This window comes from Bombina bombina, chromosome 4 (assembly GCF_027579735.1).
Source record: "Bombina bombina isolate aBomBom1 chromosome 4, aBomBom1.pri, whole genome shotgun sequence".
In the NCBI taxonomy this organism is placed as follows: domain Eukaryota; kingdom Metazoa; phylum Chordata; class Amphibia; order Anura; family Bombinatoridae; genus Bombina; species Bombina bombina.
In genome coordinates, this window is record NC_069502.1 from 966,749,578 (window position 1) to 966,762,705 (window position 13,128).

Genomic DNA, 13,128 nt, shown 5'->3' on the forward strand with positions numbered 1-13,128 from the left:
TCCCGCCTCTCCCCACTCTTTTCTTCTCTCTCTTTTCTCTCGCTCTAAAATCTTATTCTTTCCCAAATCTCCAATCTACCTCACCTCTTGATTCCTCCTTACTTTACCCTCTCTGTTCACTCTTCATTTTCTCTCTTTCTACCTTTTTGCTCTACTCTCAGCAAAATCCAGAGCAATTCATATTCAGATTCATTTGGTTCATTTTTTATTTTTTGTTTTGTGTTCAGGGGCCTCATATTTGAGCCCTGCATAAGGCCTCTCTAGCTGAAGAGCCGCCTCTGTTCACTACTTTCAAGTGCTAGTGTGATTGCATATATGCAGCAACTCTCCATCAGATACCTGCAATGTAACCTAAGTTTCAAAATGGTAGCACCCAATAAAGGGAATAAAGGAAGGTACATGAAAAGATTACAAGTGGAGTGCTAATTTATCGTACAATCGCAAATGGGAAAATTTGCCTGTTTGCAGGCTTGCCATTAAAAAAAAGCCATTACAAGTGGCACTCAGAAAGTTTACCAGAGATCAGAGCTTAGGTTCATTTTCTAAAAGTGCCCCAAATGCCCCCAAAATAGAGGGGTTAAAAGTGGCAGGTCTGGGGTGCTAGAAGAAGAATGGCACTGAAAAGTAACTTCACATTGCAGTCTATGGGAACTGTGTGTTCCCTGTAAATATATATATATATATATATATATATATATACTTATATACATATATATTTATTTGTTAATATGTGTATAAACACATATTAACACACAAATATATTTGTATACATTCATTCACATATATATTTAAAATCGTTGGCCATCGCTGCCCTACTTACCCCCTTTGCTGCGCTTAGGTTCTGTGCCGTGTCAGACAGCCTTAGAACAAGGCTCTTGAGAGCACAAAGCTTCCATGCAATTGCGCTTAACTTGTAATACCAGCGCACATTAGCGTCGGTTGGTATTACTCAGTGGAGTGCAAATATCACTTTCATGAAAGCAATATTTTGGGCTCAACTTGTAATCTGGCCCTTAGTGTTTAATGTCCCTTTAAAGGGACACTGAACCCAAATTTTTTCTTTCATGATTCAAATAGAGCATGCAATTTTAAGCAACTTTCTAATTATTCTTCTATTATACATTTTTCTTCATTCTTTTGCTATCTTATTTGAAAAGCAAGAATGTAAGTTTAGAAGCCGGCCCATTTTTGGTTCACAACCTGGGTTGTCCTTGCTGATAGGACAGCACCAATAAACAAGTGCTATCCAGGGTCTGAACTAAAAATTTGCTGGCTCCTTAGCTTAGATAATATAATATGATAATAGGAGTAAATTAGAAATTGCTTAAAATTGCATGCTCCATCTGAATCATTAAAGAAAAAATGTGGGTTAATGTCCCTTTAAGTACTTGAGGGAGTCTAGGGAATAGCAAAGCCTAAGACAGATATCACATCACATAATATTACCTAGCTAGGACCACAAATACTTATACAAAGATTAGGACAAATGACAGACCTACAACAAATAATCAAATTAACCCTTTAAGGACACAGCTTTCACTTTGCTCAATGGTTTTATGACAGAAAAATTCCGTCATATGTCCTTAAGAGGTTAATTATAGGCTGTAGTGGACTGCCAATGGATTAATATAAAAAGGACAAGATTTATCATTGCTATTCTCCTATATTTACCCTAACAATGTGCACACAAATTCCCCTATTTATCATTCAATAATGTGACTAAAGTTGGGCAGTATCAACTGCAAAATTTTCCTACTCTGTTCCTGTTCTTCTTGATGTGCCAAAACAAGGTTAAATTGTTATATTGTTTTAGTTGTATTTCCTATTGTACACCTCATTAATTCGACTAGTTATAAATTTATCATTTCTTTTCTTCTATATGTTAGAAAAAAAGTCTCAGCAAGGTTAAAAAATAATATATAAAGAAGTACAATAATAATGTATATTGGAGCGCAAAAATAATATATAAAAGTGCGCAAAAATAATATCTATTGGGGAGCAAAAATTATTTTCTTCCATGACAGTTTTCTGAAGATGGGCGTTAACAAAGCTACTAGTGGGGCTGTATAAATATTGCTACATAGGGCTTGACTTATCAGTCAAGGGCGGACAGGGATGTACATATTCGCCCCTGTCCACCCCAGCTCTCCTCTGGCAGGCAGCAATTCACTGCCGGAATTTAACATCGCACGCAAGCGCTATTTTGCCCCCTGCCCGCTAACAGCCAATCATGCCTGGGCAGGAGCTCTCAATCTCCCCGATTGGATGAGACCGGGGAGATTGAAATTCTCCACCTAAGAGTTAGAGAAGAGGGTAAAGAATCATGGCTGCAGGTTCTCTTGTGAGAACCTGCAGTCAAAGATGGAGAATGACTTCATAAATTGAGCCCATAGTACTGGGTTACATACGACTTACATGGAGAATAGTTGGTTATCTTCATTGATAAATAAGCGCAAATACTAATCCAACTGAAGAAATTTATATTTACATTTCCTCAGCTCGCCTATGGAGAATAAAATAAATTTGAGAGCACAAATGCGCTTCTCTAAAAGCGAGCTGAGGAGAAACTATAGGAGAATTACCTGGAGAATTCTCCTTGAGCTTGATAAATCTCGCTCTAAAGGCCTGTGTGGCAGTAGAAAAAGTGATATGCTATTTGCTAGATACCTTTCAAATCTTGTTTGCACATACATAGTGATTAGTTCATTTATAATGTAAATTCTGGTTATTCTCACAGGCCCAATTATGGGCTAGATTATGAGTGGAGCGATATTTTTTGCTCCCGCACTAACTCCACTAGAAGTAAGATTTTTGCGCACGCCGGTTACCTGCACATATTACAAGTTGAAAGTAAAATGTTTTTGCTTGAGTGCTAACCTGATGCGCACAAAAAGTCGAAGTTAGAATATCGTGACCGTGTTAACGTATTCCCCCATAGACTTCAATGGAAAGCGAAAAGTGGAAAAAGTCAGAAATCTGGGTAATCCTAGGATTCTCCGGGTAAACCTGACATTACCCAAGCCTGATGTAATGTAATTCCCCCATGTACCCAACTTTTTTGCCTCTGCCTGGGGGGTTTAAGGAAGGCGCCCCGCCGATTCTCTAGCATCCACCCCACGTGAACCTTGGGGAATGAGATTTACAAGGGGGCCTTTGCCCCCTTGAACCCCCAAGGTGGAGGCAAAAAAGATAGTGAAAATGTATGAATTACAGTGCATCGTATATATGTTTGATGCAGTAACTTGATGCACTCTAAGAAGATTTATCAGGTTACATCAGGCTTTACCCACAGCCGCTTGGGTAATGTCAGGTTTACCCGGGTAATGCTAGGATTACCCAATTTCTTACTTTGATTTGTAACACCTGAGACCTCATATCTTTGAGCCCTTATAACATTTTTGTGCAATTTTATTTTTAAATAATTTTATTAGATGGTGTTATTATGAGTGTCGCTGTACTTTGTAATGTATTTTGATGCGTTTTGTGCAACTTTCAACTTGTAATACGCGTGCTTCTTCTAACATGCAAAAACCTGCAAAAAACCTTAATGCTCGTGCGCAACTGTTAGTGCGCCACTCGTTATCTATCCCTAGGGAAAATTGATCAGAACTATTATACGATGTAGCCACTTACTTGAGGAAATCAGTTTCTCTCTGGATTCTCATTGTCTGAGTACTTGTAAGACTCTTTCTTACAGACGGTTCTACAATGCCATTCATCTGAAAAACAAATAGAAAACAGAATTTATGCTTACCTGATAAATTACTTTCTCCAACGGTGTGTCCGGTCCACGGCGTCATCCTTACTTGTGGGATATTCTCTTCCCCAACAGGAAATGGCAAAGAGTCCCAGCAAAGCTGGCCATATAGTCCCTCCTAGGCTCCGCCCACCCCAGTCATTCGACCGACGGACAGGAGGAAATATATATAGGAGAAACCATATGGTACCGTGGTGACTGTAGTTAGAGAAAATAACTCATCAGACCTGATTAAAAAACCAGGGCGGGCCATGGACCGGACACACCGTTGGAGAAAGTAATTTATCAGGTAAGCATAAATTCTGTTTTCTCCAACATTGGTGTGTCCGGTCCACGGCGTCATCCTTACTTGTGGGAACCAATACCAAAGCTTTAGGACACGGATGAAGGGAGGGAGCAAATCAGGTTACCTAAACGGAAGGCACCAAAGCTTGCAAAACCTTTCTCCCAAAAATAGCCTCCGAAGAAGCAAAAGTATCAAATTTGTAAAATTTGGCAAAAGTGTGCAGCGAAGACCAAGTCGCTGCCTTACATATCTGGTCAACAGAAGCCTCGTTCTTGAAGGCCCATGTGGAAGCCACAGCCCTAGTGGAGTGAGCTGTGATTTTTTCAGGAGGTTGCCGTCCGGCAGTCTCATAAGCCAATCGGATAATACTTTTAAGCCAAAAGGAAAGAGAGGTAGAAGTCGCTTTTTGACCTCTCCTTTTACCAGAATAAACAACAAACAAGGAAGATGTTTGTCTGAAATCTTTAGTAGCCTCTAAATAGAACTTTAGAGCACGGACAACGTCCAAATTGTGTAACAAACGTTCCTTCTTTGAAACTGGATTCGGACACAAAGAAGGTACAACTATCTCCTGGTTAATATTCTTGTTAGAAACAACCTTAGGAAGAAAACCAGGCTTAGTACGCAAAACCACCTTATCTGCATGGAACACCAGATAGGGCGGAGAACACTGCAGAGCAGATAACTCTGAAACTCTTCTAGCAGAAGAAATTGCAACTAAAAACAAAACTTTCCAAGATAGTAACTTAATATCTATGGAATGTAAAGGTTCAAACGGAACCCCTTGAAGAACTGAAAGAACTAGATTTAGACTCCAGGGAAGAGTCAAAGGTCTGTAAACAGGCTTGATCCTAACCAGAGCCTGAACAAAAGCTTGAACATCTGGCACAGCTGCCAGTCTTTTGTGTAGTAAGACAGATAAAGCAGAGATCTGTCCCTTTAGAGAACTTGTAGATAATCCTTTCTCCAAACCTTCTTGTAGAAAGGAGAGAATCTTAGGAATTTTTATCTTATTCCATGGGAATCCTTTGGATTCACACCAACAGATATATTTTTTCCATATTTTATGGTAAATTTTTCTAGTTACAGGCTTTCTGGCCTGAACCAGAGTATCTATAACAGAATCTGAAAACCCACGCTTTGATAGAATCAAGCGTTCAATCTCCAAGCCGTCAGTTGGAGGGAGACCAGATTTGGATGTTCGAATGGACCCTGAACAAGAAGGTCCTGTCTCAAAGGTAGCTTCCATGGTGGAGCCGATGACATATTCACCAGGTCTGCATACCAAGTCCTGCGTGGCCACGCAGGAGCTATCAAGATCACCGAGGCCCTCTCCTGATTGATCCTGGCTACCAGCCTGGGAATGAGAGGAAACGGTGGGAATACATAAGCTAGGTTGAAGGTCCAAGGTGCTACTAGTGCATCTACTAGAGTCACCTTGGGATCCCTGGATCTGGACCCGTAGCAAGGAACCTTGAAGTTCTGACGAGACGCCATCAGATCCATGTCTGGAATGCCCCATAATTGAGTTATTTGGGCAAAGATTTCCGGATGGAGTTCCCACTCCCCCGGATGGAATGTCTGACGACTCAGAAAATCCGCTTCCCAATTTTCCACTCCTGGGATGTGGATCGCAGACAAGTGGCAGGAGTGATCCTCCGCCCATTGAATTATTTTGGTCACTTCTTTCATCACCAGGGAACTCTTTGTTCCCCCCTGATGATTGATATATGCAACGGTCGTCATGTTGTCTGATTGGAACCTTATGAATTTGGCCTTTGCTAGTTGAGGCCAAGCTCTGAGAGCATTGAATATCGCTCTCAGTTCCAGAATGTTTATCGGGAGAAGAGACTCTTCCCGAGACCATAGACCCTGAGCTTTCAGGGATTCCCAGACCGCGCCCCAGCCCACTAGACTGGCGTCGGTCGTGACAATGACCCACTCTGGTCTGCGGAAGCTCATTCCCTGGGACAGATGGTCCAGGGTCAGCCACCAACGGAGTGAATCTCTGGTCTTTTGATCTACTTGAATCATTGGAGACAAGTCTGTATAATCCCCATTCCACTGTTTGAGCATGCACAGTTGTAATGGTCTTAGATGAATTAGTGCAAAAGGAACTATGTCCATTGTTGCAACCATCAATCCTACTACTTCCATGCACTGCGCTATGGAAGGACGAGGAACAGAGTGAAGCACTTGACAAGAGCTTAGAAGTTTTGATTTTCTGACCTCTGTCAGAAAAATCCTCATTTCTAAGGAATCTATTATTGTTCCCAAGAAGGGAACTCTTGTTGACGGGGACAGAGAACTTTTTTCTTTGTTCACCTTCCATCCGTGAGATCTGAGAAAGGCTAGAACGATGTCCGTATGAGCCTTTGCTTTTGACAGGGACGACGCTTGTATTAGAATGTCGTCCAAGTAAGGTACTACTGCAATGCCCCTTGGTCTTAGAACCGCTAGAAGGGACCCTAGCACCTTTGTGAAAATCCTTGGAGCAGTGGCTAATCCGAATGGGAGGGCCACAAACTGGTAATGTTTGTCCAGAAAAGCGAACCTTAGGAACTGATGATGTTCTTTGTGGATAGGAATATGTAGGTACGCATCCTTTAGATCCACGGTAGTCATAAATTGACTTTCCTGGATGGTGGGTAGAATCGTTCGAATAGTTTCCATTTTGAACGATGGTACCCTGAGAAATTTGTTTAGGATCTTCAAATCCAAAATTGGTCTGAACGTTCCCTCTTTTTTGGGAACTACGAACAGATTGGAATAAAATCCCATTCCTTGTTCCTTTATTGGAACTGGGTGTATCACTCCCATCTTTAACAGGTCTTCTACACAATGTAAGAATGCCTGTCTCTTTATTTGGTTTGAGGATAAGTGAGACTTGTGGAACCTTCCCCTTGGGGGTAGTTCCTTGAATTCCAGGAGATAACCTTGAGAAACTATTTCTAGCGCCCAAGGATCCTGAACATCTCTTGCCCAAGCCGAGCAAAGAGAGAGAGTCTGCCCCCCACCAGATCCGGTCCCGGATCGGGGGCTACTCCTTCATGCTGTTTTGTTAGCAGTGGCAGGCTTCTTGGCCTGCTTACCCTTGTTCCAGCCTTGCATTGGTTTCCAGGCTGGTTTGGGTTGTGAGGCATTACCCTCTTGCTTAGAGGATGCAGAATTAGAGGCTGGTCCGTTTCTGCGAAAGGGACGAAAATTAGGCTTATTTTTAGCCTTAAAAGACCTATCCTGTGGAAGGGCGTGGCCCTTTCCCCCAGTGATGTCTGAAATAATCTCTTTCAATTCTGGTCCAAATAAAGTTTCACCTTTGAAAGGGATGTTAAGCAATTTTGTCTTGGATGACACATCCGCTGACCAAGACTTTAGCCAAAGCGCTCTGCGCGCCACGATAGCAAACCCTGAATTTTTCGCCGCTAATCTGGCTAATTGCAAAGCGGCATCTAAAATAAAAGAGTTAGCCAATTTAAGTGCGTGAACTCTGTCCATAACCTCCTCATATGGAGTTTCTCTACTGAGCGACTTTTCTAGTTCCTCGAACCAGAACCACGCTGACAGGAACAATGCATGAAATTGGTTGTAGAAGGTAGCCTTGCTGTACAAAAATCTTTTTAAGCAAACCTTCCAATTTTTTATCCATAGGATCTTTGAAAGCACAACTATCTTCGATAGGAATAGTAGTGCGTTTGTTTAGAGTAGAAACTGCCCCCTCGACCTTGGGGACTGTCTGCCATAAGTCCTTTCTGGGGTCGACCATAGGAAATAATTTCTTAAATATAGGGGGGGGGAACAAAAGGTATGCCGGGCTTTTCCCACTCCTTATTTACTATGTCCGCCACCCGCTTGGGTATAGGAAAAGCGTCGGGGGGCACCGGAACCTCTAGGAACCTGTCCATCTTGCATAATTTCTCTGGAATGACCAAATTGTCACAATCATCCAGAGTAGATAACACCTCCTTAAGTAGTGCACGGAGATGTTCTAATTTAAATTTAAATGTCACAACATCAGGTTCAGCTTGATGAGAAATTTTACCTGAATCTGAAATTTCTCCATCAGACAAAACCTCCCTCATGGCCCCTTCAGATTGGTGTGAGGGTATGACAGAACAATTATCATCAGCGCCCTCTTGCTCTTCAGTGTTTAAAACAGAGCAATCGCGCTTTCTCTGATAAGTAGGCATTTTGGATAAAAGTTTTGCTATGGAGTTATCCATTACAGCCGTTAATTGTTGCATGGTAATAAGTATTGGCGCACTAGATGTACTAGGGGCCTCCTGCATGGGCAAAACTGGTGTAGACACAGTAGGAGATGATGTAGTATCATGTTTACTCCCCTCATTTGAGGAATCATCTTGGGCAATATCATTATCTGTGGCAGTACTGTCCTTACTTTGTTTGGACGCTATGGCACAATTATCACATAAATTTAAATGGGGAGACACATTGGCTTTCATACATATAGAACATAGCTTATCTGAAGGTACAGACATGTTAAACAGGCTTAAACTTGTCAACAAAGCACAAAAAACGTTTTAAAATAAAACCGTTACTGTCACTTTAAATTTCAAACAGAAAACACTTTATTACTGAATATGTGAAAAAGTATGAAGGAATCGTTCAAAAATTTCACCACAGTGTCTTAAAGCCTTAAAAGTATTGCACACCAAATTTCAGAGCTTTAACCCTTAAAATAACGGAACCGGAGCCGTTTTTAAATTTAACCCCTATACAGTCCCAGCTATAGTCTTTGCTAAGACCCAACCAAGCCCTGAGGGGAATACGATACCAAATGACGCCTTCTAGAAGCTTTTTCAGTGATTTTTAGATCCTCACACATGCATCTGCATGCCCTGCTCTCAAAAAACAACTGCGCATTAATGGCGCGAAAATGAGGCTCAGTCTATAACTAGAAAGGCCCCCTGACTGAAAAAGGTGTCTAACACAGTGCCTGCCGTTTTATAAGCGTTCCCCAAGATTATAAATGCCAATTGTTAGCCTAAATCTGAATAATATGCTCAAATAAAGCAATCGATTTAGCCCATAAAAATGTCTACCAGTTTTTTAGCCCATATTAAGCCCTTTATTCTGTTTTTTTGACTAAGAAAATGGCTTACCGGTCCCCATGAGGGGAAATGACAGCCTTCCAGCATTACACAGTCTTGTTAGAAATATGGCTAGTCATACCTTAAGCAGAAAAGTCTGCTAACTGTTTCCCCCAACTGAAGTTACTTCATCTCAACAGTCCTATGTGGAAACAGCAATCGATTTTAGTTACTGTCTGCTAAAATCATCTTCCTCTTACAAACAGAAATCTTCATCCTTTTCTGTTTCAGAGTAAATAGTACATACCAGCACTATTTTAAAATAACAAACACTTGATAGAAGAATAAAAACTACATTTAAACACCAAAAAACTCTTAACCATCTCCGTGGAGATGTTGCCTGTGCAACGGCAAAGAGAATGACTGGGGTGGGCGGAGCCTAGGAGGGACTATATGGCCAGCTTTGCTGGGACTCTTTGCCATTTCCTGTTGGGGAAGAGAATATCCCACAAGTAAGGATGACGCCGTGGACCGGACAAACCAATGTTGGAGAAATGTAATTACAATTTCCTCACACTATGGAAAAGAACAAAGTATCATTTTAGATTAGATTGCTTCATTTTTTTATTTTTTTTTTAATAATCTGTAAGTGATATGAGTGATATATTATTTGTAGAATATATCATTAAAAGGGACAAATAATTGCAAAAAGAAAATGTTCTAATGTGTTAAAGCATTTTACTGTGGCACTATTGCTTGCATGTAACTATAAGATTGATCACAATCGTTTTATAATTATCTGCATGTTAGCAGCTGCTGATCGCAATCAGTCACTTTCATTGCTTATAATTAACATTTTCTTCATGATCGTTTTTACAAAAAATGGCTTTATTCTTAAAGGGACAGCGTACTGTAAAATTGTATCCCCCTTAATGTGATGTAAATCCAAGCATTTAACAAACGCTAGACTTTACCATCACTAAAAATCGAGTGGACGTTAAGTGATCAAATATGTAAAAAAGGGTGCTAAATTCACTCTTTTTGTGCCATTGCACAGTGCTAAATTCAGCGGCTCCAGCCGCCCACGGCACATCGATCTTCTACCAATGAGGTGCCGGCTGCAACTCTAAACCAATAGCCGTGCGTGCATACAGAAAACTGTCAGTTGACATGCACGGCTACTGGTTCACCTTATTGAAGGAAATTAATGTGCCGTGGGTGGCCTGAGCAGCTGAGTTTAGCGCTTTGCAACGGCACAAAAAGAATGGGCCTCCAAAGCAGCATCCGCTGATTGATAAATGAAGCCCTATGAGTCAATGACAAGAGGCATTTGTGCGTAGCCATCAATCACCAGCTAGTTCCCTGTAGAGTGTTGCACCTCCTGAGCCTACCTAGCTATACTTTTTAAGAAAGGATATAAAGAGAACAAAGTACTTTTGAGAACAGAAGTAAAAAGACTTTCATGTTTTTTATTTACCTGTCAAAACTACATATATTTTTTAAGTAGACAACCCAAGGTATTGATCTAGGCCCCTTTTGGTATATTCCATGCTACTATTTCACCGCCAAATGCGATCAAATAAACTTTTTCACAAACTTTGTGTTCTCACTGAAATTATTTACATACCGGTTGTACAGTCATGGCACAATGGTTGTAAAAGCTTCTCTGGAATCCCCTTTGTTCAGACATGCATGGCTTTGTCATTGCTTTTTGGTAATTAAAAGGCCGCTAACTGCAGCAAAGGCAGCTATTTCATATGCATAAAACATAAAGGAACAATTCCCTTTTGTTATCAGATGTAAGTCATTCTCTTGGTGTCTTTTGTTAAACCTTTGCTCAGTTCCATATATCATCATATACACACTGTGTTCAAGACACGTGCATACTCCTAAGCCTATCTAGATATGCTCTCATTGATAAGCTACACTATGCCACTTACTTTGGAAAAAAAGTGTACATAGATTGCTAAAGAATGGAGTATTTCCATGAATACAAATTAATGGCAGCTGCTTCTACTGGAAAAAAACAGTTCTAAAACATAGAAATATTAATCTCCATGATGTATCTGCTGTCTTGTATGCAAATCTATCCTCAGTAAACTTATCACAAGTAAGAGCAACATAAAGTCCTATAAATGGAGACTGTACCTGTGACCTCTGGGTCAGCGGAGCGGACGTTGGTTCATCTGCTTTACTTGCTTTTCCTAATCGACTTGTCATAAATCGAGGTCCCTTGAAAGATCGGCTACTGTTTTTTCCACCTATTTCAAGATCTAAAACGTACAAAATGATTAAACCTAATACATTAATGTGAGGAGACAGTGGAATCTATCCAATAAGACTGCACAAGGAGGTATATTGTCATTGTTTAATAGAAAAACCTATTCACCTCAAAAAAGACAATATTCATAAAAAGTAAAATGGTAAAAATACCATTGCAATTAATTTTCCTGCAACTGAACTCTGAAAATCATGGGTTTTACGCTGACACTGGAAAGTTTTCAGTATATCCTATAGAATTCAGAAACTGACCCTGCAACATTTTACAAAGAGAGCTCAATAAATACATTTTCCTAACTAGCCACAGCAGAGGAAGTAAAAAGGAGTTAATGCAAGAAAACAACAGTTTTAAAATGTTTACTTTGAATGTAGATCTTTTGCAATAGTGATATATATACTTAAATGTCTTTTCACAAAGACGATTATGAAACATCTAGGTATCTTAAAGATAATCCTTTGTGTCTTCATTTCTGTTTGTTTTAGCTGAGTATAAGGGAGATTTGTTATGCTTATTTACTGATTCATCAGACTCAGTCATTTGTAAGTATAACATAACAAAGACAAGCTCATTTTTAAATTAAGCTTCATATGGACAATGTAATCTGGTGATGTACAGGTAGCCCTTTACGCCGGGGTTAGGTTCCAGAAGGAATGGTTGTAAATCGAAACCTTTGTAAATTGAAACACAGTTTATAATGTAAGTCAATGGGAAGTGAGGGAGTTCCAGGCCCCTCTTAAAATTGTCATAAGTAACACCTAATACATTATTTTTAAAGCTTTGAAATGAAGACTTTAAATGCTAAACAGTATTATAAACCTAATAAAATAATCACACAACACAGACTTCACTTGCAATTTTCTGCAAACAGTTCTTTCTATGCATTCCAATCTGGACTGATTTATAGACAGGAAGATCTTGTTCCTTTGAAATCTGCTCGATAGCTCAGGTCTGGTTAAACTGATTAATTTCAGCTTGCTTGGCTTTGCTGCAAAACAAGCGGACAGCTCCACCTACTGGCTATTTTAATAAATACACTGCTTCTCAATGTTTTTCAATAGCAGTCACATGACTGGAAAAAAAAGGTTGTTATTCTGAAACGGTGTAAATTGAACCGTTGTAAACCGAGGGCCACCTGTTGTTCTAACTGAAATGCTCTTCAGTGAATACGCTGACTATTTCATTAAGACCTTGCCTACAATTATAATCTAACTGGTGTTACAAGATATAGGAGAACCTACTCTTACCTGGGCACAGAGAATACACAGGAATTAATGTGGCAATGCTTCCTTATACCCCTAAACAAAAATATTTACAGCTGTTCCAGTACTTCACTAATAATGTGCAATGTACTGAATTTGTTTACATCTGAAAGAAACTGCATAGTGAGAAGGCTCTGTACCTTTAAATGTTTGCGTGGTGTCATCCAAAGCAGTGGTTCTTTCTGATCTCCCATTTTTTGTTTTTGCATTAGAGGCGCTTGTCAAAATATCCTAGGAATGAATATAGCGATCTAAGTAAGCGGTAAAAGCTGCTGCAGACAGATAGTTCCAGGCCTAGTCATCTGGAATCGTATGGATTAAGCTGACCGTATTTAAACAATGTTACAATGTCTTTGATTCGGATAAAGCATACAATATTAAATAACTTTATCATTCTATCACAATTCCTTTGTTCCACTTGGTATCCTTTGTTGAAAAGCAGGGACGTAAGCTCAGGAGTGTGCACGTGTCTGGAGCACTATATGGCAGCAGTTTTG

General features: G+C 40.1%; 1 protein-coding gene across 1 annotated transcript in view; it reads right to left on the reverse strand.

The window, feature by feature from the left end:
* The window catches only part of DZANK1 (double zinc ribbon and ankyrin repeat domains 1), a 230,236-nt gene extending 218,894 nt beyond the window's left edge, over nucleotides 1-11,342 (reverse strand). Inside the window, exons 1-2 of the mRNA XM_053711996.1 lie at nucleotides 11,240-11,342; nucleotides 3,634-3,719 (exon numbers count right to left, since the gene is read on the reverse strand). Coding sequence (XP_053567971.1) covers nucleotides 3,634-3,719; nucleotides 11,240-11,311 — 158 coding nt within the window. The 5' untranslated portion in view covers nucleotides 11,312-11,342. The remainder of the gene's footprint in view (nucleotides 1-3,633; nucleotides 3,720-11,239) is intronic.
* Nucleotides 11,343-13,128: the final 1,786 nt, after the last annotated feature.